General features: G+C 40.8%; 1 protein-coding gene across 1 annotated transcript in view; it reads right to left on the minus strand.

The window, feature by feature from the left end:
* LOC115797925 (ankyrin-3-like) overlaps positions 1-5,402 on the minus strand; it is a 163,026-nt gene extending 157,624 nt beyond the window's left edge. The window contains exon 1 of the mRNA XM_030754507.1: positions 5,313-5,402. Within this exon, the coding sequence (XP_030610367.1) occupies positions 5,313-5,378 (66 nt within the window). The 5' untranslated portion in view covers positions 5,379-5,402. The remainder of the gene's footprint in view (positions 1-5,312) is intronic.
* Positions 5,403-27,575: the final 22,173 nt, after the last annotated feature.

Here is a 27,575-nt window from a genome sequence, read left to right on the forward strand (position 1 = left end):
ATGCCTTCTTTATACCTGATGACTAACGACCACAGCTCCACTCTGATGCTCTCACTTCCTCCCTCTCCCAGCAGGTTTTTAGTTGTCATAGTTACATCCATTAACACACCTGCTAAGCTCTCTGGTCCCCCAGGGTCTCCTCCTCTCGCCTTTCCTCCCTCCCATTTCTGCAACAGTCACAGACTTCAAGCTACAAACAAAACCGCTGGCATGTAATAAGTTACGGTATACAAACAGGGACCAAAATAAGATGTAATAAAGTAAACAAACATAGGGATCCCTTTTGTTGGCTACTCTAAAAATATTTTATCTGTAGGCACTATAATGGCAGCATTACTTAGCCAGGCCACCCAGGGATATTAGCAGCCTCCAAGTTATAATAATAAAAAAGCATAACCGCACTCATTAGCACTTCTATAGATATAGTTGATTGTTGGCATTTAGTACTTTTGTCCACTCAAAAGCTGCACAACGGAATCTTGAAAAGCTAAGAGTTCATGAAATGTATAATAATGTTTGCTAACAACTCCCACAATGCATCACATTTTTACAGATGGCAAAATGACTGTTGCACGACTCTGCAGCTAATAATGACGCAGAGTGAAGATTTGTGAGTGCGGTGAATGTGTGAAGGTGATCGCCGGCACAGCTGAGAGGTGTTTACCACACAAGAGGGGTCACACGTTACTCAACTGCAAGATGGAAAGTGTAGTATTTCTGAAGTCTGGAGTTTGCTCTAATTGTGGATGCAAATGCCATCTTAAAAGTATTTTGTATATATGAATTTATGCAAACTGATAAAGACTCTTGTTTAAAATCTGTCAAATCTGCCACAAAATTCACTCACGTGAAAATAATGTCACATACACGGCGATTCACCATCGTTCCCTCAGAATAAAGTCACTTGGTTGTGCCTTAGTAGCCCACAGCACAGACTCTGAGCTAAGTTACCAGATAACACTAGTGAACCTTCACACACAGGACACTTGTCAGCACTTCAGTATAAAAAAAAATTAACCCCACTCAGACTTGTTATAAAGGGGGAAACTATCCACAGAGGTCAGAATCACATGTTTGTATCAGGCTGTAAACATGCTCTTAGTACTCTAAAGTTGGACATTTTAACAACGGCCTCAAGTGGCAGCCGGAGATTTTGCCACGTCTGCATTGGCTTCAGCGCCTCTTGGTTTGGAGCGTTGCAAACGAACATCAACATGTAGCTGTGTCAAAAAAGGTGGAGCAGCCTGAAAGGTGTGCTTCTCATCCTTTTTTTGAATCTTGGTGGAATACCCTGTGTAGATAAGGAGCTAACCAAATGGAGACCAACATGAGACTGTAGCTCCTCAATAACACAAATTCAGCAAGAACTAATGTATATGGAACTAAGCATCTCCCAGGCAAGTGCTGGAGGACGTCCGTGCCGTCACAGCTGTCAGAGACAGAACGCGAATTATGACCAGAAGCAAAATTAAAGAGAAATTCCCCAGAGTGAAATGAACTCTAACTGTCCTTTAATAACCACTCAGCTGAGACAACAGCATGTTTACTAAGATGTGGGTTTCATCTGGAATATAACACTAAGTTCACATAATTCTCACTTTAAAACACACCCACATGCAGGGTTTCAATTGTTCCCTTCAGAGGTGTGTGATGGCTCTCGGATCTTCCTGGGTTACTCATTCTGCGTGTTGTCATCCACAGCTGTGCTGCTCTTTCACTCGGGTTCTTCCACCACAGATAGCAACAGGCGAAAAGTGGAGGCAACGTTCGTCTCAAAGCAGAATCCTGACCCCTCCTTTCTTCCAGATTATCCTCCTGATCTTTCTACTTATCCTGTCTCCTCTTTATTTCCCTCCTCTTCACTCTCTGCCTACCCATTTCCTCATCTGCCTTCTTGCTTCTTTACTAAAATAGAGCCATCAGGCTCCTCTTCTTCCACTTCAGTCTGCACTCTTTCATCTGCTTTTGCTGCCATTTCTCCCCTTCCTTCACATTTCTCCCTGACTGTCTCTTCCCCACAGGATCACAGCGACACAGCAGTCATCTCTCATCAGCTGAGACGCCGTCTCACAACTGAGTCGTGAGGTTATCGGTCCAATCGCTCCTCTCTTTTCTCTCTCTCCACTTTATTAATCACATTTGCTTTCTTTCTTCCTTCCTTCTTTGTTTTTTCTTGTGTTTGTTTAACTTGGCCTCCTCTTCCTCCTTTCTCTTTTTTTATCCACTACTTTTCTGGTCATTTCTCTCCAGCTCCTTTTCCCTCTCTCCTCTCTGGACTGCCTACTTGCATTCCCGAAACACAAAAGGAACCATTAATCTTACCACCAGTACGACAGCCGAACATGTACTGATATAATGTCCCTTCCAAAGGACATCAATATTAGAAGACATAGTAGGTGTATGGTATGTTGCCTTCTGGGAGGACAAAGGACACCTGTTACATAGAATTCATAGAGAAGACAACAGTGTATGTGTGCAGGGAGACAATTAGGAAAGGCTGACTTAACATAAAGCTGATTCTTATAGAATTATGATGCTTAGCCAGCAGTTTTTAGCCTGCAGCAGTAGAGCTGCAAAGAACCCACACAACTTGTACAACCAGTAACACACATCCACAGTTTGGACTGTACTCTCAGGTACAACAACAAAGTCATTTATAGTCCTCAAAATGGCGGGTAAGCTTTGGATGTTTGATGCTAATCAACAGCCAAAATTCAAAGCTTCAGATGGAAGACGTAATGGCACTGCTGCCAGAGAAAATCACGCACATTAGTTTAATATAATGGTTAGTCTACAATCATCCAGAGAGAACATCAGAAGCAGACACAATGCACAAAGTGCTGCTGATGGAGGTGTTCTTCATTTAACAGCAAGAGCTCCCACTGCTTTTTCACGAGGTGCACATTTAATAAAAGCTGCTGAAGGGATATGAAGAGTCATTAAATCTTTCAACAAAGTTAATGATGATCATTGCTGAGTGTGAGAGCGATGTCAAGCATCCAAACTAAGATGGTAGACAGAATCGTTTAAAACATTTTTAAAATATTATCCTAAATTTTAAAACTGTATATCTATTTAATGAACAAAAATGAGAAGAGTCAAAGATTTGGGTATCTTTAATTCTTTGATAAAACAGTGCTGGATTGAAGTACAGACTTTTGCCATTTTTGCATGCCACAGTGAGATCAGCTGAACCTTCCTGAACTCTCACAAGCCACTTTGACAGGACTAACCTTTCTTGACCTTGTGCTCCAGTCTCCTCTCTCATTCAGTTATTCACACATTCATTCGTGCCAGACAGTGACTGAGTCACACTGTTGTAATTTTCCACATCGGTAAAATTCAGAGCAGCGCAGAGAGGAACTATTTGCTGGCACTACACTTAAGTGGCAGGTTATTGGTAAGTCCCGGCTAAAGACAGAAGGGTTTCGCATGTCTAGCCTACCCTCCTTGGTATGATCTAATACTGGATTGGACCCTCCGTTGCCTTAATTCTTCATGTTGCAGATTCAACAAGGTGCTGGAAACATCCCTCAGAGATTTTGGTCCATAGTGACATGATATCATCACACAGTCGCTGCAGATTTGTCAGCTGCACATCATCAAAGTCAGTCTCCTTTTCAACCACATCTCAAAGGTTGGATTGAGCTCTGGTGACTGTGGAGGCCATTTTGCATATACTGTCATGTCTGAGAAACCAGCTGATGATCCTGCTGGGATGGACATGGTCAGCAGTAATACTCAGGTAGGCTGTGGTTTTAAATGACGGTCAGCAGGTACAAAAAGACTCAAAGCGTGCCAAAAAATGATCCCCGTGACGTCTTCCATTGCTGTGGCCCATCTCCTTTAAGGTGCAGCTTATTCAGCATACCTTGGTTGTAATGTCTCTCTTCCACAGTGTGTCTTTTGTCCTGTCTCTCTCTCCTCCCACAGCAGATGACCCCCCCTCCCTGAGCCTGGTCCTGCTGGAGGTTTCTTCCTGTTAAAGGGGAGTTTTTCCTTCCCACTGTCACCAAGTGCTGCTCATAGGGGGTTGATCTGACTGTTGGGTTTTCTCTGTATTATTGTAGGGTCTTTACAATATAAAGCACCTTGAGGTGATTGTTTATTATGATTTGGCTTTATAAATAAAATGAATTGAATAAAATGAGTTGTTAGAGGGGTTTTTTTGCATTCCTATCAGCTGCAGTTTCAGATGATTCTCTGCAAACTCCAGAGATGATTAGGCAGGAAAATCCCAGCAGATCATCAGTTTCTGAAATACTCAGACCAGCCCACCTGGTACCAATAACCATGCCACGTTCAAAGTCTTTTAAATCATCTTTCTTCCCCATTTTCATACTCCATTTGCAGGTTGCCTTGCCCATGTCTGCACTGAGCTGCTGTGATTGGCTGATTAGATATTTGCATTAATGAGCAGTTAAACAGGTGTACCTAACAAAGTGGCTGGTGAGTGTAAGCATATGTGATTTGATTTGAGTTCAGCAAAAAACGACTCAACTGTAAACCATTTTCCATATTGATGAAATGATGCAAGATGTGACCCTGGACAGCTTCAGGACAGATGCTGGTCAAAGAAAAACAGCCCCCAAATCTTGGCTTCCCGGTTCACTTTACTCTTCCACCCCCGTCCTACTTTTCTTCTTCACCTCTCAGTTTTTCACACCTATTCTCCCTCTTTGTCCTCCACAGCCTTTGCTTGCTTTGTCATCCTTTTGTCTCATCTTACCCAGGAGTACCCTCCCCTCCATTTCATTTTGGCTCTCTTCTACTTCTTATCCTGATCATCTTTACAGGCTAACAGGTGCTTAATGCCTGCAGTCACACTTTACTGTATACAGATTTAAAGGGAATTAAAAAATGAAGATTTTGATGTGAGACAGGATTCCTGTATAAATGGCTGATTACTATGGGAGACAAAGAAAATATTCAAGTACATAACTGCCACATCACGAATGCTTTCCCTCTGTATGAGTCACTTCAGTAAGTGAACTGTACACAGTGAACATTACAGCAAAAATAATGTACTCATAGTGCACTCATTTCCATTTTTAAGGAAATTAAAAATGTTGAGAGCTCACGAAGCCAAGAAAAATGCTCTATCAACAAATCACTTACCAAAGGCTGAAAGCAAATACAACAAAAGAGCTGCTCCCCATCATCAGACCCACAAACAAATACATATTTTTCATTTCTGGAAACATATGCTACAACTTTTATCTAAAAAAACAAACAAGTAGCCCTTTATTTCATTTAGGTTCAGCCACACCGCGTTATTTCCAAAGCCAAGTAGTGCTCAGTGTTTCTTTTACCTTCTTTCCTTTCTTCTTGCGATGAGCTGACTTCCCCGCAGATTTCTCTTTAGCCTCCTCACTCATGGCAGCAGCTGTACGTGTCCCCAACAGCTGTTTGTATGACTCCAAAAAAGCTTGTTTTTTTTAATCCAGCATGGATGAGCGGGGAAGAGCGGAGCGGCGGCCACTCTCAACACGCGCAGCAACCAACTCGCTCAGCTGCTCACACCCACTTCCACAAAAACACACACACGCGCAGTTCCACACGCACACGCCGTCCGTGAGGAGGGGAGCCAAAAAGGCAGCCCAGCAGGAGCGATGGGGAGACGCACATTCTCGCTCTCACTGTGTTTCTGTCTCTTTCTATCTCTCACATACTTCACTCGTACCTTTCTTTGGATGTGGTTGCCTCCCACACGCTCCACAAGTGAGAGCAGAGCAGCAACAAGCTACACTACAGGGGCTTGAGTATTAATAGCAATCAATACCAGCTCATCGGCAGTTGTTTGTGTTTCTGTGTGTGTGTTTGCTTCAACAAGTTAAAGAAAGACAAAAAAGAGAAGGAAGATAGATAGATAGGTAGGTAGATAGGTAGATAGATAGACAGATAGATAGACAGATAGATAGACAGATAGATAGACAGATAGACAGATAGATAGACAGATAGACAGACAGATAGACAGATAGACAGACAGATAGACAGATAGACAGACAGATAGACAGATAGACAGATAGATAGATACGTGAGGTGGCCAAAGAACAAAGATTACAGACTTCAGTGTCAGCTGAATGGATTGATCTCAGTTAAGGCTGAGCTAATCACCATAACTGATCCTTTCTTTGCGTTACTCTGCTGTTCTTTGTCCCTCTCAGCCTCCTGGGGACATCATGGCAACTGAGACGTCAGCAAATCGTCTACTCCACAATGGAAATGTGACCCCAGGCCTACCGTTTCTCTGTGACACTGTATATGTTGGAGAAGATACTGGACAATGAGAAAAGCATGCTCAGTGGCAGCAGTGAGTGCAACAGTTCCACTGAGATTGTACAACAATAAGAGTTTAGGCATTTCAAACTAAAAGAGGACACACCCCAAGCTAATCTAAGTGGAAAATGTAGGCTTGGCTTCACTTTCAGAACAATCTTAAATAATGTTTGCATTCAACATTTACAACAGGTTAGAAATACTTCATTTCTTAAACTTCTCATCAGAAGTCACGAAGATGAAGAAATCTGCTGCGTACATGCCAGACAAATTCTTCCATGACACAGACATGGTGATATACAGATACAGTTATAGATGATATGAATATATGATTGTCTAGGAACTGAATGAGAATTGCAAAATGGTTAAATCATGATACTATTTTATTACTAATTTATTATTTTTTTTAAAGAAAGTCTACCTAGAAACCGCTTTTGGGTCATTCCCATTTTTATCAGTCCAGATATCTACACAGCACAAAGGCACATGAAGACATGTCATACCGATTTACTCAGGAGATACCTTCTATGCAACATGTTCAACAGAGAAAGGGAGCAAAATGAAGAAGTGACGGATTTCTGCTGGAGAAGGAGGACAAAAATTCTTCAACAACCACCACCATTACACCCCTCACTGCCTCCCCCTTATCAATAATTAACAAAGACAGGAAACCCCCGGTGGTGGATCACTGTGGATTACTGCCCTTTGTGTGAGCGTGTTTGTGTGTGTGTGTGCGCATGGGTGTGTGCTGTGAGTGGATTATACCAGTGTGAGCCAGTTTGCCCAGTACAATTAAAACTGTAATGTCCATTGAGAAGCAAAGGTATTTGTATCCAGGGCATTTCATTAATGTCTTTTCCTCTCTCTCTCTCTCTCTCTCTCACTCACACACACACACACACACACACACACACACACACACACACACACACACACACACACACACACACACACACAAATAAGCTACAGTACAAGGTGTAATAATTTAGCATATTTCACTTTGGCTCTGGTCAAGTCAAGGTTAATGATTGCTTTGTGTCACTCTGTGTGGTTGACCAATAAGCTTTCATGTTTTACTGCAACACTTCCTGGTTGAGCTCAAGAATCAAGTCTGACATCTGGTGGCCACAGCTTGCCATTACAACAACAACATCATCAACATGTGGTCATCTGTAGTTCTTCATTAAGAAAGCTTTATAGCAATAACATGAATGTGCTTATCATATTACATAAAAAGTATAAAATATTGTCATGTGTCCTGCTTTCCCACAATTATCTACAAAAGGAAATTAGAGGTATACCAATGAAGCTTTACATCCTACAAAGATTAACGCTTACGTCAGAGCACTTAAATTATTCTTGAGCTTGTAAAAGACACAAGACTATCAACACAGGAGGATCAGAGATATCATATTTTTATATTTAAGGCATATTTCTTCCATACAAAAGCTACATTATCTAATCCTACTGTTAATTTGATCAAAGATTTGGATGCTTCTGTGGCTACTGTGGCCTTAAGCAGAGATGATAAACCCTCTTTTTTCTCAACTGGACTGAACTGGATTGAGAAATCAAGGACAATGCATTCACATTCAGCTTCACAAAGTAACCACACCCTAAATCATACCCTGCTTTATTGTGTATTTTAATTTAAATGGGACCATAATTTTGAAAAATAAACATCATTTCTTCATCTCATATACTTCGACTAATGTGATTGTGTTTCAGTCAGAAGAGTGAAGTGTGCTGGCAGCTTCCAGGCAGTTAACTTTGAACTTCCTCCCTTCCTTCAGACCCAAAGGTTACCTCAATATGTTACATACAGTCTATGATGAAGATGCTGCAGACTAGGAGTCTGATTATTGAGCTGTGGCACAACTGGAAGCTTTAAGTTCCTGGCAATGAATCTTGAACAATCATCGTGCACGAGTAGGTGTGAGCATAAAATTAAAGCAATAAATCCCTTTCACATATAAAAGAAATGTCGCCCTTCTTCCTGTTGCACTGCATCAAAAAGCCTCTCTCCTTTATGCTTTAGCACTTTAACAGGAATCATAATATTAAACACATAAACTGATATTTGTCATTGTGTTTAAACTTAAAAGGGTGACAGTGGAAAAAAAAAGATTAGCTTAGCATGACGTTTATTTCAGCTTGTCTCATCAGCAAACACCACCTTTTGCATCTCCACCTCTCTCTCTTTTTCTAGCTCTGTCTCTCTGATGCATATTCTCATCCTGAATTAAATATGACAGCTAAAACACGCACACAAGCACACAATAATGTGTCTTCAAACGCTTACATCCATGCACCCAGTGGTAACATGATACATTTACAGCTAATATTCTCTTTCAGTCAGCCACTAAAAGGCCTACTGGAAAAGGGAGTGGTTTTTATAACTCCACAATAAGTGCTCCATAACCCTGATTAATAACAGGCAAAGAGAACTCATGGTTACAGGAGACAGACGGTGGCAAGCGCCAGTTGATTGCTAATGGCACCAAAACAGTCAGCTCAGTCTTGAGATGTGAAGTACTCGTAGGTACAGAAGACGAGTGCTTGAGAGGCTGAGACAGAAGAGTTTTCTTTCTGAGACAGAGGACGCAGATGGGACGATCAGAGGACAAACAGGCTGCCTCTGTATTTGTTCACTCTGAGGTTTGCATGTTACATTCCTCAATGCAGCGACAGCCGTCACGTGCATGTCTGCAGCAGACAGAACTGTGACGTTCTCAAGCGGCTGGTTTTAAATCAAAACTTTGAACTTTAACATTTGACCTTTTTATGAAATGAAAGTTTTGTGTGTCTGTGGCTGCGTGTGTGTGTGTGTGTGTGTGTGTGTGTGTGTGTGTGTGTGTGTGTGTGTGTGTGTGTGTGTGTGTGTGTGTGTGCCTGCAGATCCCCTCACTGTGGGGGTCAAAGGTTCAGCTTTTTCTCATATTTGTTGCCAGTCTGCACATGTATGGAGACATACATATGATTTTTGGTCACAATACACAAATTTATGAACTTGGTTAAGTTATAAAGTTAGGCACAGGCCAATTTGGACGTGCTGCTAATTACACTCACTGGCCACTTTATTAGGTACTCATTGATTACTGATATTTAGATGGCAGGGTCAGTGTTTGGCATAAATAACATGAAAGTGTGGATCCATCCTGCCTTGCAGCAACAGCTCAAGCTGCTGCTGGTGGGAAGAATAATTTCTTGGAACACTTTGGGCGCCTAAGCATCCCAAGCATCTTTTAAAAGGTCACAGCCAACCTGGGTATTGCTGCCCACCATGTCCATCCCTCTATGACGACAGCTGCTTCCAGCAACGTGCCACGTCACAAAGATCAAATCATCTCAAACTGATTTTCTGACTATGACAGTGAGTTCATGGCACTCAAATGGCCTCCTCAGTTACTAGATCTCAATCTAGAGCAGCGCTGGGATGTGGTGAAAGAGGAGATTCATATCACAGATGTGCTGCTGATGAATCTGCAGTGACTGTGTGATGTTATCATGTCAATATGGACCAATGTCTCTGAGGAATGTTTCCAGCACCTTGTTGAATCAATGCCACAAAGAATTAAGGCAGTTCTGAAGGCAAAGGGGGTCCAACCTGGCACTAGCACCTAATAAAGTGTCCATTGAGTTCATATTTGATTGTTTCTGTGGATTTTCTCGGCACTGTGTCGTCTCTGCATTTGCTTGATTCTGCTACCCACCATCGTACACAGTCACTTTGTCCTGAAGCTCCAAAGACAGAGGAAACACACTCTACAGAGACATATTACTTCTGTTCAGAATATCTATCAGAGCAATTAAAGAAATCACTGATTTCTAAAACTGCATCTACTCCTGCTCCCTCACTGGATTAATTACACAAATATTCATTTAACAACTAAACAAAGATGTCCCCTGCTTCACTGTAAAGTCCAGTTTCAGTATATGTGCAGTGGAAGTTTCAAGTTTCCACGCAGTGAGAAATTCAGGCTGTTTGCAGGAATCAGGGTGCATACCTCCTGAGCACAAACACCCTCAGCAGCTCCGTCCCCGGTTCAACTACCAGCCACCCAAAACTTCACTGCATGTCCTTCACCTGAACTCATTCCCCCCATAGTTTTTTTGTCTGTATAACATACACATCCAGCAAAGGCAAAGTTTTTAGGTGTAAAACAAGGCACATATGACCTTTCCTGTGCATTAAAATACAAACATCAAAATTAGGTAACAACAGGCAAAGGAAATGTTTAAGTTTGAGAATGTTTCCCCCTCCACTAACAATTTAAAATAACTTTTGTTGTAACTTGTTTCTGCAGCTTTCTTGCGAGGTGATAAAGTTTTTTTTTCATAGTCTAATATGTTTCACGTTGTACCTAAAATTTCCGACAGTACCAAATGACGCAACAGTATATGTACTGGTAGGCTTGTGTCTGCTTGTCTGAGTAGATGGTAATGCAAAACACTCCTTTATCATAACAAGTAAATCATAAATCTTGATAGGGATAAAAGCAGTTTACATAAACAGCTATAATCTAGGCCCGAGGTGCTGGCAGAATGGGTTTGATTCTCAGTAGTCATAACAAGTAAATGAAAAGAGAAGCACATCTTGTTACACTGAGACGATCAAGCTACTAACTATGTTCACCATTTGGATTAAAACTGAACAGCAGACAGGCAGCAGTGACATCACATAACAGTGACATGCAAATACAAATGTAGGATTGTCCCATTGCATGTTCATCAGTGAAGAAGCTAAAGCTAACATCTATCCACAGCAGCATGCACAAGTGATACTGTATTGTTGTGAGACATGGCCCTGAGCTTCAGGTGCACACACCTGCCCCGTCTTTCTGAGGATACTGGCTTGAATTCAATTTTCATTCTTATTTATGTAACAGAGAACTTGACTAATGTGACTCACTGAGCTCCTGAAGCAAGTCTATCAACTCTACATTAAAATTCAACGTTCATTGATACATGTCAGCTGCACGTATACAATCAAAATCAGTCAAAAGACTCAAAAGTTTTTTTAGAACACAGCTATTTAAATTAGATTTAAAATTAGATCTGCGCTTTGAATAAGTGGACTTTTTGGTTTGTTTAGGGTTCGGTTGTACAAAAATAACTGCGTGCTGGGAAGAGAAGGGTGCGGCAGAGCAGCCTCCTGAGGAAGAGCAGGAGGGAGGAGCCTGGATTGATCAGAGCTGTTCAGTTGGATTCTGTTCAGGTATGATTCCTCTGTACTGCAGCAGATCCCTGGACTCCCCCTTGATTATTGTTTGACTGGATATAGAAACCTGGCTGCAGTCGCTGTCAGCCATCCTTAATCTGCTGGAGTGGAAAATAAATCAGATCTGAAATGGATCCTTGCTATCCTATTCTCATTGTGGCTGGTCACACAGGCCACATCACACATCTGGAAATCAGCCCCCAAGTGTACTTTAGCACCTGATTCTGCACGTACAGTACTGCATGCAAACCTGCTGCATGCAGCTGTGGATTGTCGAGTGTGAACACCACAAACAGAGAGACCAAGTACAGTTAAAAGAACAAAACTCAATAAGTAGTTAATGTTGCAGCTTACAAAGCACTTACACAACAATGCACAGTGGGCATAGTGCTTTTGCTCCAGATAAGGTGGCCTTCATAAACAGAAATGTGCCTGAGCAGAGATACTGAATGAAAGCAACAATCTCACACAGGCATAACTTGCCTTTGTGCTTTCCCCAGTTTCATTTGCTTGACATGTAGGAATGCCAGTGCAACCACAGCCACCTGATAAAGATCGGTGTTTCATGTAAAGAATGCCAACAAAAACATGCTCCTCCATTTTTTTTCAAGTACCTGTCTTTCCTGTAAGCTTTGCAGCTGCTCCTATATCTGCTTTTTGTTTTTACTTCCTATCACCTGTAATCTTTACCCTTCACTTCCTCTCCTCACCTTCATACTTTTCTTGTATGTATAACAAAAAGAGCAGCTTAACAGTATATTTCAGACCATACAGACCCCTTTAATGTTAATGTTTAAATTAACATTAAAGGGGTCTCTATTTTAGCTGTCTCCCATACAAACTATCAGTGATACGTGCTGCATATTAATTATATCTTTGAAGGGAATCTTGATCATGACCAGCCAGGAGGAAATTAGTCTGAGTTCATACTTGGTTGCCCAGGCAGTGCCACAGCAATAGATGAATCCCCATGGTAACAACAGCAATGTGGAAGGAGTTCTCCATGACAACCCCATAAAACTGTGAGACTTCACTGGGTGAACCAGTCAGGGCTTTGGAAATGAAATTTGCTACGACCATCATCATTTCTGTCTCTGCTTGTATCAAACACACGAAAAATGTGACCCACTTTCTCTGAGACTCATCAGTTCTGAAAATGCACTTTGCACCACCAAAGTTCATCACCAGCGCAGACTTGTTTGATTCTATGTTTGCTGATGTGAAAGGAGCAAATTTTCCCTTTGTTGCTCATAGTTGGTTCCTCGGAAATGAGCACAATGGTGGATTGAACTGGAGCTGGTAAAGATTAGCTCAATCTACCCCAAATGCATTTTTTACTCAGATCAATCAAGTAAAGATCCACCAATCTAATCTTTTAGGTCAGCTCTGGGTCCGAGCTGTTTAGAGCTTTTTGGAAAAAAAACAAAACAAATCAATGCAATTCACCTAAAAATTAATTGCAGTATAGCCCACATTATCTAACATGTTTTACACGTCTGTGTCACTCTGATTACATCCAGCTGGTGGTGGGGTTGCTATGCCACTTCATTAAACTTCCTATACTTCAAACTGTGTGGAGCAAACAAAATGAGTGCAGCACAAAAAAGGGTGAGAAAACACTGGAACCTGCAGAGCTCAAAAAAACCAAAATACGATTACATTAATGGCATATTGCTGCCTTTATTATCATTATCCTTCCATCCATTCATCTATCCATCCATTTTCTTCCACTTAGCCACACCAGGGTCACGGAGGGGGCTGAAGCCTACCCCAGCTTTCACAGGGCAAGAGGCAGAGTACACCTTAGACAGGTTGCCAGTCTGGTGCCGGGCATCATTAGCATTAGCATTCGGCGCTGCCAGGTTGCTCCTCAGACTGTCCAGGAGCTCAGAGATGCCCTGGCCCAGATCTGGGAGGAGATCCCCCAGCACACCATCCATTGCCTCATTAAGAGCATGCCCCAACATTAATGGACTAACTGCACCATTATTTTTTCACTTTCATTTTCAGGGTGTCTCTGGGTTTGGGTCTCTACAGGCTGATGTGGCATGCTTTCATTCCTAACACATTACCCAGTCCACATCAGTGTACATATCCACCATGATTTTTCCCCCATTGAGATCTGATGTGTTTTCAAAGTGTTCCTTTAATCTTTTTGAGCAGTGTATAATTCTCCATGCATCTGGCATGTGAGCAAATGTAAATATTGACACACAATCCAAGCACATATATCAAAGATAGTATAACAACCAAAGGTTGTATGGTGATGTTAGAGAATAAAATATTCCTCTAAGATAAAGGGTGTGCAGAGAGTGCAGATACATTTAAAGTTTGTTTATCAATGACAGTCAGTACCAGCAAAAATTGAGAAACAATGTGTTGCATTGCTCTTTGCTATTAATAAGTACAGAGCTAGAGGTCTGCAGAAATATATTTCCTAAAAACACTGAGTGTACTTTTACCTCTACAGGCAGCTTTTTTTGTTTTTTTTAGCCAATTGTCATCCTTTAAAATATGTCTTGGAACCAGCTGAGGTGGAACCAATGAGCAGGAGTGTAATGTTACTAAGACCTCACCACCTGCACAGGATGCCAACATAAAATGAAAGAGCTACCTCAAAAATAGGGGACTGAGTTGCTCAATTTTCCTAATTTTCCAACAACGATAGCAATTTTTTTTATAGAAGTTTTTTTATGAGTCAGCAGGTTTAAACTTCTGCCTCATGTTCAAATATTTACACAGTTTCTTCTGCCAGTGTTTCAACATCCTTACAGGATGCCACATATTACATCAATAAAGGTCGCAGTGAATATAGGAACTGTTTATTCAAAATGTTTTATTTTTCCCAACTGACCAATCAGATGGATGCTTTTCCAGAAGATCCACCAAAAAACAAAAGTTAAGCATCAGAAGTAAAGGTCAACGAACAATCGTAAAGTAAAAGAGGCTTATTTACACACACACACACACACACACACACACACACACACACACACACACACACACACACACACACACACACACACACACACACACACACACACACACACTATTGAGAAAGAGCAGGCACACAAACAGCAGCCACAAAGAGAAAGACTTTCCATCCTCCCTTGATTTACAATTCGTCTTTGTGTCGAGACTCTTACACAAAAAAAGGACACGGTTCCACGCCTAAAATGGTCTCATCGCCAAGACCAGCCAGCAGTACCAGACCAGAGCTGGCTCCTGACCACTAAGATGCTTTCCCCGGCCTATACTTCAGTTTTTATATACATCCAATGACACAACCATTATTTCATTATCTATCCTGAAATTTCTCTGCAACTTCTCTGGAGGGGCTTGGAGCATTTTGAAGGCTGGCATGGAAAAGAACCTGCACCTGATTTAAATCCAAAAAGTTTTGAGTTAACATGTCCCTAAAGCCAGTTTAAACAGCCGGGGCTTGAACCCAAGGGCTGTGCTTTGACCACCAACTAATTCAAGTCCGAGGCCATGGCTCTCAGGTGGAAAATGGTGGTGTTCTCACTACAGGCCACAAGCTATAGTGGCTAAAATGAGCATTTATGCTTAGACTGCTGTGCCCAAGACGTGGCCCCAGATAAGAGGCAAGAAAATTCATGGATAGAAGAATTAACAACATCCATTTTCATAACTGCTTATTAAACTATCCCAGCTGACTTTGGGAGATAGGAGGGGTAGATCCTGTCCATCACCAGAAAAACACAGAGAGAGAGCAGTCATTGAAGCCAGGCACGAGTATGAAACAATGCACCAGCAGCAAAGATAGCAATCTACGTGAATAAATGTGAAGGATTTTGAATAATTTGAAATAGGTAAAATTACATTACCAAACCAGTTAAGTCAAATTACTTTTAATGTGAATATCATCCATTTTACTTCCTATATTTGTACAGGCAATTCCCCCATACCCCATGTTGGAAACCCCTGACGTTCAGTGACCAAACACAGTTCTGTCCAGAGAAGAGGAGCAGCTGTCACATGTTCACCCATTCAGATACATATAACAGAAGCACTCAGTCTCTGCTGTATAAGACTCTGGTGTCAGTCAGTGCAGTGACCCTGCATGCAGTGTCTGAGTGATGAGTGTCTCTTGGTCATTACTGCTTACACACTGGTACACATTCATTTATTCATCCTGTCTTTGTACGTGCAGATGTTCAGACTGTAACCGATCGTTTGCCGTGCACTGTAGACCCATTCTGACGCTGTTAGTCTCATTCTAAAAACATAATATCATTTCCAACTAAAAGGAAATGTGCCTGAACAAAAACTTGAACTGAACAATCCAGTTTCTTTCTTCAAAACAAGTTTCAGTTCGGACCTGCTGCAGCATAATTTCCATACTCTTCCTGCAAAAGCTAAGCCTAAAGTTGGTCTTTTGTCTTTTTTGACCTTTAGTGTCATAAAATCAAAATGGAGCTGAGAAATTCTGAAGCTCTTTTATGAGCATACACAGCATGTAAATACAACTGTTTGAAATAACAACCCTGTTGATTTTGTCAATGTTTAACAGTTTAAGTGGTGTTTGGGAGTGAACCAAAATGGAAAACCCGGTTAATATGCATTCCACTTTTATAAGCTCATATCCATATTTTATAGGTGTCTGCAGAATAAGAGCTTTGTTTTGTAATGCTGATTGCTGCAGACCAAGTTTGTTAACACTATCATTGCCAAAGATGAAATACTCCAATAATGAGTGTTTTCACATCATGTACATCATAGCGTTAAAAAGCTGCAGTACAAGTTTTTAATACAGGTTACAAGCTTTTTTAGGAATTCATAATCTCATGCTGAGCGTGCTCATAAAAGGGCTCTCAAAATTTCTCAGCTCCATCTTTGTTTGATGACAGTAAAGGTCAAACAGACAATGGAATATGCACAAACTGTAACTGATTCATGTGACATAAGCAAGAAGAAAGTGTGAATTTAATGCTGTGAATATGCTCAGCAGTGGATTTGGATGGTGATTTTTTGCAGAATGAACTTCTCTCTGAAGCTCAAGTAAAAAAAATGCAACTTTGTTTTAAAACCGTCATCTTCTCTGAGCAGTTTTCAATTCTGCTTGGTGGGTTTTACTCAGTGGCAGGATTAATAATGTGCTTACCACACACAAATGAACTCATTTGTACACTTACGAATTGGCTCAGTTTACTGCATTCTTAAGCCAGTGGTCTCAGAACACACACACACACACCTACAAACACACACACACCACTTTGATCAGTCCCAACATGCTGAGACTAATTGGCGTACTGGATATTATGAGTGTTGATCTGTTGCTGCAGCCCTGCGTGTCCCTGAGAGCACCATCTTTGATCTCATTGTTCTTGTTGGAAATCTGACTGTACCGACATGAGCTGCTCCACCTGTACTTGTAACATTCTTGCAGCAGCGCCCACACTGCCGGAGTGGTGCGGGCCTCTGTGGATCAGGAGCATACGTCTCCCACTGAGCACGCCTGAGATGTGGTGAGTCAGTGTGTTCAGAGGGAGCCACAACTAATGACCCCTGCTCACTCAGAAATGGAAAACAATTCCTCAATAATAGATCTTTGATTTAAAAACACAGACTAGTACATTTACACAGTTTCTTCTATCAATTGTCACACTTTGCATCACTAAATGCCACAGTCATTCTACAAAGTGTTCAGCCAGAATACTTTATTTCTCCTTCTAACACCGGGTGCTCCTCTGCAACAGCTTTGGAAAACAAAGCTAAGCAGGAGCTGAAAAGTTCAGCGAACAATCAAATATTGTAAAGTCCATGAATGTCGCTCCAGTGACCGTTGATGTTGTGCAAAAGCAGAAAGTCACAAGGAGGATTTGTGGATCTGTTTTCAGGCAGGGATGATGAAGCTTTACTCTCTCCCAGTGGATAAAAGTTTTAACAAGCAGCTGTAAGTTAGAACTGCTGCAGTTTATCTGATTAGTGTGATGAGAAATAAGGAAGGAAGAGCAAAAGTTTTCTGCAGCTTTTATGTATTTTTTAATTGTTTTTTTTCTTTTTGAACAATTTTTTTTCACCTTTTTGCCCTCATTCAATTGTTTTAGCTGAGAATCACTTTAAAATCATTCACCATTTCATTTTACCAGTACAACCCCTCAGTCCCTGACAGCTAAGGACAAATGCAGCCTCACAAACCCAGCAGGAATTTATAAACCGGCATCTTTCCTTCCATCTGTGATCCTGAATGACTACATTCAGAATCACAGTCTCTGGTTTGTCTCTCCGTGGCCTGCTGTGTGTCTGGCTCAGCTAGTCACTGAGTCACACACACACACACACACACACACACACACACACACACACACACACACACACACACACACACACACACACACACAGGGCAGCCATTTCACACTGTGAATGTAAATAATTGCTGTTACATCTACATAAATCCATCGATCTGTTTGAAGTGTGTAAACATTTTATAACTGCAGTTATACAAACTACATACAGATAAACACACACTGACCCTGTGACTTGACATGACCTCACCAAAAGTGAGGTCATGGTTACTTGCTTCATTACAATACCGAGCTCTGAACCCCCCCGCACACACACACACACAAACACACACACACACACACATGCTGAGTCAGCTGTAGTCAATGTTTCTCATTACAATCAGAGGGACAACTAAAGGACTCATGCAGAATAAATTAAACAGAAAGTAAAAAGTAAGATGACCAAGTTAACCTTTCACAGGTGCCATTAATCATGACATTACAAGGCTGACTATGTGCATACATGGAGGTGTATATAAACAAAGAGACAGGTGTAATTTCATAAAGTTTCTATTAATATTAGGCAGGTCCACAAACCATCCGTCTTAAGCCTTAAACTGCACTATTATTGCACAATGTAAATTATTATATGATTCTATGTATAGTGTATAGTGTGAATTACTTATTCTTATTCTTCTTATTTATATATTTTTTACTACTTATTGCAGTAATACTTATTGTATTTTGCAGGTACAAAATACATTTCACTGTGCATTGTACTGTGTATAACTGTGCATGTGACAAATAAACATTATCTTATCTGATCTGATGAAGAGTTTGTGCTTGGTTGTTTCACGTTGTTGGGAACATCATTTACAGACGCATCGCTCCACAGCATAAGGCTGTGTTCCTGGGATCAAACAAACGCACCTTTCTTCCCTTCGGTTCATTCAGTCGACAGATTAGTCGATCAATTAGGGAAATTATTTCAGAGAAATTAAATTCTCTTGTGTGAATCTCTGCCCTTTTCTTCCATCCTCTGAGATTTCTGAGTTTAGGAAAAATAACAAGCACTGTAATAAAAAATTATTTTTGGAACTGTTTCATAATGATCAATAAGCACCACTTGATAGATAGAAAGACACTTATAAATCTTTACTGGAATTTCACTAACATGAAATTATGCATTAATAAATCTAAAATAAAGTTTTATGTGGTTGTCACATTGTTGCTTTAAGCTTAAAAGATGATATATGCATTTATGAGTAGTTAACTATGTTTTTGCAGCTAGAGGATCTAAAGAGAGAACAATGATTTACAAGAGTTATTGATTATATTAAGGTAATCTCATTGATAATTTAATAATGTTTTGATGTTAACAGGCTTCCTAAAAGGGCAGATTTTTTGGGGGGGTCAAAAATTGCTTTAAAAAAGAGTTTGGTTACAGTAAAGGTTGCTGACCCCTAGTAAAATAAACACTGAAAGAAATCACCACAGGCTGAAGGAAATTAAAACCAAACTAACTCAAACACGGCAATCAGAAGATTAATCCAACTGAAAATAATCAGCTAATATACTGTATCACTGGCCTTAAGGCTTACAAACGTCAGCACAGGTCTCAAACATCTAGCAGTGGCTATAGCTGACTTTGACATAGATGACAGTAATATCACCATCGCCAGCCTTTTCGTCTAGTCAGACCGCCCAGTACACAGAGCCCTGAAGGCTGCAGCTGCAGGGTAATCACCAAATCGTCCAATGGCTGTTGAGCAGGACATAGGTGTAGTCTCACATTGTTTGTTCTGCTACAATAAACCTCCTGCCCCATGGCAACAGGCATTTATTACCAGCAGCACTCACAAAATGAGCAGCCTTCCATTTCCCATTACAATCTGTAGTCCACCCTTAATGGACAGATAGGAAGCACCGCAATCAGGCGCACAAACACATCAATGACAGAAAGATAGTAGGGGCAAAAAGACATTTTCAGTATTTTACAAGAATGGAGGCAAATGTTTTCAAATTTGCAAAAGATCTGAGTAGAATTGAGTAAAATAAAATGAAGCCATAGACATATTATCAGTAGGAGTTAAGTTCAGATCTCAATTCAGTCCTTTAAAAAAAGCATTCATCAGTATAATACCACCATAATGTCACAATAATATGCATAACATCCTGGTGTTATGCCACCACACTTTGCTATCCACGTGGGCTGTTAACCTGCACGCCACCAGAGACTGCTCAAACAGGACTGGTCAGTAGTGTTCAGTTACAGCAGGACTAGAAACATAAACCAGAAAAAAAAAAAAAAAAAAATCAGTATCAAAAATCTGTTCCAGATAATTAGTAAAATTATTGTATAAAAAGAGCATCACAGAGAGGCTGAGAGATGAGCTGCGATAAATGAAGGCAGTTCTGAAGGAAAAGGGAGGTCCAAGATAAAACGAGGAAGGTGTAACTAATGAAGTGGCTGTTGAGTGTACTGTATGTCAACAGTTTAGTAAAAATTTCAATGTAAAATTGCAAAGAAGTTGTGATTTTTTAAAATCTAAGATACATACAAACATATCATTAAAAGAATTACTGGTTTGGGGTCATATTGAATAAAATATTAAGTCCATTTTGTAAATTTTGGTCATACTATGTTTCAAAATTGAGGATTATCAGGAGGAACCCAGGACCCACTGCACCAGCACAGGGTGTGACAGTGGGTCCAAGGATTTCATCCTGATACCTGATGGGTGCCGTTGCCTAGCCTGTAGAGGTCTGTGTGACCCTCCCCAGACCATCAGTGACCCACCAAACCGGTCATGAATGATGTTACAGGCAGCATAACCTTCTCCACGGCTTCTCCAGACCCTTTCACATCTGTGCTCAGGGTGAACCTGCTCTCATCTGTAAAGAGCACAGGGCTCCAGTGGTGGACCTGCCAGTTCTGGTACTCTGTGGCAAATGCCAACCAGGCACTGCTGCCTCACAGTTAGAATACCATCTGGAAGGCCTGGGTTCGATTCCACCTTGGCCTAGGCCTCTCCCTCCCTCTGTGTGGAATTTGCATTGGTTTCCTCCCACAGTCCAAAGACATGCACTTACTGGGGTTAGGTTAATTGGCTACACTAAATTGCCCATAGGTGTGAATGTGAGTGTGAAAGGTTGTTTGTCTCTCTGTGTTGGCCCTGCGACAGCCTGGCGACCTGTTCAGGGTGTACCCTGCCTCTTGCCCTATGACAGCTGGGATAGGCTCCAGCCCCCCGCGATGCTGAATAGGATGGGTGGATGGATGGATGGATGGATGGATGGGGATGTGCTGTCGTAGTAAACCCCATTCTCACCCAGTTTCAGTAACCTCTCCCCGTGGTCACCAACACTGGTGCACAAACACAGATGCACTGAGCTCAGTGCCGCTAGGATCGAGTTAGCTCTCCGGACCAGTTGGAACACGGCTGCTCCTGAGAGATGGAGAGGCCGGTCGAGTCAACTAAGCCTCAACAAGTTCCTTGGAATGGATGGAAGAGGGTGCCCTCACCATTTTTAGAGGCTTGGGACTGTCAGCCACTCCTGAAGTTTATCTGTCATAGTCTGCACAAATCTGCTGCTCTCCCCGCCTCAGGTGAATGATTTACTGCTGGGTGGGTGCCTTAGCTATACAAGTACATGAAAGGTAAATGAGGACCACTAACACCAAAGCAAGAGGATAGCAAGTCTCTCTGGCTGGATAGGCAGGTAAACAGGGTGCAGACCACTATCAGTGGAGGGAGGTGTACAGCGTGCAGGTGCTGTGAAGTCTACAACATCTAAACCTAGTGAGAGGCAGGCTGGCTTACAGCCCACCAAGATATGAGAAGCTGGCTTTAATGTTAAAACTTTTAACTTGTCTTGAATTTAATCAGACGCACTTTTCTTGGAGTCATGTCTAAAATGTAGCCACTTAAAATGAGCACCATCTATGTACTGAACAGAAATGACTCAGAGAAGCTGCGGAGGCCTTGTTTAGGCAATGCCAAACTGCACGTGAGTGTATAAACGACATGGCTCGTTTATACACGTTTATATAAAAAAACAGAAACCGTGGTTGCTGTGCCTGTGCATATGGGCCTGACTGCAGTCCAAACATTTGGAGCAATAAAAAAAAGAAAGAAAAGGCTCCTGAACTGTTGAGCAGTTGAAATCCAATATCAAGCACGAAGGGGGAACATCCTCCATCTGAAACCACAGTAATCTGAGAGATGATGCAACACAATGGGAAACACGTCCCTGTGGTATTTTTAAAAATGCATCGCTGGCATCAAACATGATCTTAAAATTATTTTGAAATTATTGTAATCTTTTATTTTTTTTTTAATTTAGATTTTACTGTGTTCCAAATTTTGCGAACATCCAGCTTCAATTCCTTCACTTTAACTTGTGAAGATGACCCATGAGGGCAAGTCTTACAACAGTGTCAGTATCTGATTATACACATCTCACTTCCTCATCATGACATGTTCAAGTCTGACAACAGCACCATCCTCCTGAGGAAACGGGATCATTTTCTTCAACAACAAAACAATGTAGTTCGTCAAGTTCTTGTATACTAAATGCCAAAGTGTTCATAAACATCAGTATACAGTTTATTCTCGGTGATCATGTAGCTGCTCAGTGGTCATGTTTCAGCCACCAGTCACAAGGGAAAAAGTCAATTATTCAGCTGGTTGCTGGAAAGTTAATTGCTAAAGCCCGGTCACACAGGGTAGAGACCAGTCAGTGAAAAATGTGTATTCTTCAACTAGTTGTAAAAAACCTTCTCGCAATTGCTGCGGTCGCCCATAGTTTGCATGGAACACGGCAACTTGTTTGCACACACGTGCCAACTGCTTGGAGAACGTTCTCCTTCAAAGTAAAAGTTGTGCCTCAGCGCTGCAGCCAACATGTTTCAAAAGGCGAAACTTTACTTTGATGGGAAACGCTCTCTGCTTCCGGTTTGTGTGGCACTTTTCCAAGTTTTACCTCTGCTCTGCTAGTAGTTTGCAGACAGGTTGAGGTGCCCCATGCAAACTCTGGATGACCAAATCAATCGTGGAGGGTTTCAGTGCAGCACCATCTTTGCAACCAATTTCACCCAGTAACAGCCAGCAACCGCCAAGAACCACTCGCCATCTAATCAGGGGAATACACATGTGGTTGTATCGCATCCAATATCCAATCCAAAATGTGAACATGATGTCTCCTTGTTTCTGCCACTGGATCAGCAGATTTCGAATTATGTAACTTGAAATTTGGAGTTACTCAGAAGTAATTTGAAATTTCAAGATACTTAGTCAAAATTTTAAGCTACGTAACTCAAAATTTTAAAATATTAAATTTAAATTTCAACATAGCTCTGCCTCCACTGGCAGAAACAATAGAACCTCTAAAGTTGATTGTGATTCTATTAATTTTGTCAGTTTTTTACATTTATATATATATATATATATATATATATATGTGTGTGTGTGTGCAAAACTGATATGATCCAACAGACAAATATGGGCTAACAGGGTTGGTATCGCCCGATAGCGTTATCAGGCTGATCTATCGGTGAATGTCCAGTATCGGTAAACTTCTAGATAAAAAAATATGTAATGAAATAAAATAGTTATGTGGACACATGTAATGCATGGCATTCATAGTTTTGATTCACTCCTTATCTCTTATTAGGACGCAACATTATGAAACTCCATGTTCAAATATAAAGTCATATACAGAGGTTGATGGTATCTGCGCATACTTCAGTTGTTCACTAAACTTCACAGTCCCCAAAAAAATCACTTCGCAAGTCACTCTGCAATATTTTAGAAATAAAAATTCATTTTCAGTCTTTAAAGCAGCCACAGGTTTCCGTTCATGTTTGTGCAACATATGCAGCTCCTCTGAATACACGGCAAAGGTGATGACTAATCATGAGTTTCATGGAATCATATCAGCGCTGTCAACACAAGGAATCGTGACCTGCATATTTTAAAGACTGCGGTTAAAATGTTTATTCAACTCTCACACTCAAACTAACCTTCCACAGCAGTTAACCAGGTATTTGCATACCAGAGCAGGCTGTATACACAGTTATATTGCAATACTTCGCTAATTTATGTCTATTTTTCAGTTTCCTTTAGAGGAAAATAAAACTTTGAGCCAACAGTGAAGAAGTAGCGCTTGGTGAGCAAACAGCGCGTCCCTCGCATTTACAAATACAGTCCAAACTACAACAGGTCCAACAAGGAAATAAATCCCCCTGCATTATGCTGCAAAGCTGTTTAAACAGCAGGACAGCTTAAAGTTCACTTACCTGCTCTTCGCGATCACCTGTAGCGGAAGAAGCCATGTTGAAGAAGGTGTGTAGTGTAGCTGCTCCGGTTCACAGGTAAGTTTAATAAGAGCAAATTCACCAGAAACCAAATAGTGACATGAAAAGAGGCGACATTTGCTTACAGCTTCACTTTCTCTCTAAATGTGCCCCCACAAGGAGTCTCTAAAGCGGTGAGAGAGGCGGAAGGGGGCGGTGAAAGTTGTTCGGACACGGTAAAAAAAAAAAGTCCAGGTGCAGCGGTGGGGCGCTACGCATCTGCAGCCTGGAGCTACTCTCAGAGAAACCAGGAGGAGACCTGACACAAGAGGGCAGCATTACCGCCCCTTTCAATTTCCAGTGTCATAGATGCTGTACTCTTTTATGCATGTGAATATGTATGTTTGCAAAAATATTTAGTGCAGGCGATAATATTACAGGGAAATCTTTCACAAGTTTGAAATCTGACATATGTCTCGTGTGAGACACTTTTTGTAAATGGATTCCTGAGATGAGCAGAAGGTAAAGGAGCGTTCATCCATGTAAATGCACAACATTTATTTATTCATACTTAACTGGTCCTGGATGAATGTTAAATGTTCACGTACGTGCCGGATGCAAAGTGGTCACCTGCTCAGTGCTGTACAGCTCTGATAAGTATCATTTCTTCAGTGAGGACAGACATTTGGAAACATGTGATTCATTAAATTTTATTTTTCTTTGTGTGGTCACATTAAATCACATAAAGGATGATCCTTATCGATTGTGTGTATATATGTGTATTAAAAAAGAGGGGGTATTCATAGATTATTAATAATAAATGTGTCATTGCAATTATCTGGTGTTTTATGTTTAAATTGTTTATTTTTTCAGTCAATCAATCTTTACTCCAGACTCCAAGAAATAATAGAGTCACGTGAAACACATGAGACAAAATAAATAAAAATACACCCAAATCACACCCAATGCTGCAAAGAGACAGCAGAGTCTTCACTGTGGAGGCCGCTAATGTGTTCAGACCACAGTGATCTCATTCTCAGAGACTGAAAGAGCTTTAAATGTTCTGACTCAGACAAACAATTCCTTTCATTTCACCATCTCTGCCTCTTCAATAATAATCTGTCAGCATCTCTATTACATGACGTTACTATTTCTCTAGTTGTCCATAAAATAGGGAAAGCTTCACTCCATCTGTGCAAGCACTAAACTTGCATAAGAGAATATTCACTTGTGCATACATCATCTGGCATTGCCTAGAAGTATCTTCATCATCTATTATCTGATATCTAATAAGAGGTCCAAGATATATGACCTTTATTTGACCTTATTGCAGATGCTAAGATTATCCATCAATTTAAAATCAGGAAATCTTAGATGTTTGTCCTCTGCAAACCATGACATACACGTGCAGGCACTGGATCTGATATCCTGTTCCACACTGTCAGCAGAAGAGAAGTGGCAGCACGACTAGGACTAAAAACCACAAGATCACCTGCATTCATAATACAGTCCACCGTAATACTACCAATTATGCACTCAGATTTATATGTTCTCAACCTTTTTGACATATCATTGCAATAAAGATTAAAAAGAGCTGGGGACAAAATTCCTGTTCTTCTAACTCCACAGGGCTGAAACACCGACTGCCCAGTTTACCTGCAGCCTCTGGCTGGCAGGACCTGAACCATGTAACAGATGGTTCGAGTTCAAATGAGCAAATAACTCTCTGATTTACATCCTTACTGATTGTTAGAAATGAGACAAAGAAGCTTTGAAGAAGAAAAATCTCAGCTGGTGATCAGGTGTTTGGAGGTCTGTGGTTAAAAATTTCACACACACACACACACACACACACACACACACACACACACACACACACACACACACAGACAGACAGACTTCACCAACAACTTGCTCTAATAATGATTAAGAAAAAGTTTCATGTCAGAATTTTATCATGTGTTTACACCCTGTTCATCAGAGAGCTCACATCATGAGTTTAATGCATGAAACAAAGATTTGGAAACAAGCTGGCGCTCAGTTTGTTCTGGAACACAGAGCGAACGCAGGCGTCAGACTAACACCCTGTAATCCATAAATGTAAATATTTAACTTCTGCCGAGTCAAATAATCAGAATAAAAACACAGCTGACATTTTAACTTCATGCACAGAAGCTCAATGAACACAGCTTCACTTTGGCAGTGCAACAGTGACAGTTTTATATGAACTTCTTCAGACCTGCATCAGCACATCAAAGTGTCAGTCACTGAGATGTAAAGCATAAACATGGGCCCTTTCTGGTTTTCATACAGTTATATTTGTCTGAGGAAGGATTAATGAATAATTGTAGTTTAGATTAAAACTTAAACATTAAACAGACTATTACTGAATTTACTGATTAAAGACTTTCCATCAATTAAATATTTTATTGAAAACATTGGTACCTGTTACTCATTTCCGACCTCTTGACTGATCTCAAAACTAGTAACAATTCCAAACATTACAATTCGTCAAGACTTTGATCCAATTAGAAATTAGTTACTGATGTTTGTGGTAAAGAAAGGAAGTGTAATAAGGGAGGGGGTGAGTAGTGGAGGTGGGAGAGAGTAGAAAGCAGAAGTGGAGCAGGAGATTATACAGGTTAATATCTAAGTAAAGGGTTCAGAGTTCCTGTTTTTCTCTGTATGCCCTACACTTATCTTACAAGAATACAAATTAATCAAAATATACACTCAAATTTTATATTTTTTCCTTTATCCATGAAGGGGGTCAGTACAAATTCACTGAAATGCAAATGCACAGTGAGAACGCTAAGTGTACAACAGCTTCAGCTTTAACTTGGCTCCTACAAGATAAGCTTACAACTAGTTGACATGTGACACGTCAGCTCCTCTGCTGCCTGACTTCCCCTTTAATCCTGCAGGATTTAACTCAAAAGCAGAAATCTGTTTCTTACAGCTGAACACTGGAAAGCTGTGATGTTTGGACTGGGAACTGTTGGCTTAATTTCAGTTTAATTCATTCGCATCTTAGAGCAACCACGGATCTGTTCCTGCCATGTGTGTATAGGAACACACGAGGGCGCTGTTGAGCCACAGCAGAAAGGTTACTGTGCAAATACCGAGTCGTTAGTGTGATGAAACCAGTCAAGCAGCAGTGGCATGAATTTGTATACACAGCGTATTTTGCCTTCAGTTCAGATTCCATAATATTTGTGCGTTTCAGTTTATTTTGTTAAATTGTGTGTTTGTTTATTCCTAGTATTTATAGTGTACCAATTTCTATTTCAAAGTAAAATAGACCTAATGCACCCACATTTCCTCAGGTCAGGGCAGCTTCCAACCTTTAACTGGAACATGAGATGATTCATTCGGGCTTTAACAGAACCGCATTGTCTCAGCCCCCTACAGTGTTTGTTGACTATAAAGGCAAACCACAGAGTTAATGTTTAAGCCATTTTCCCATGGCATTCAGGACAGATGGTGTAAAACAAGACAAAAAGACAAGGAGACAAGTCATTTATTCAGG

This window comes from Archocentrus centrarchus, chromosome 19, assembly GCF_007364275.1.
Source record: "Archocentrus centrarchus isolate MPI-CPG fArcCen1 chromosome 19, fArcCen1, whole genome shotgun sequence".
In the NCBI taxonomy this organism is placed as follows: Eukaryota; Metazoa; Chordata; class Actinopteri; order Cichliformes; family Cichlidae; genus Archocentrus; species Archocentrus centrarchus.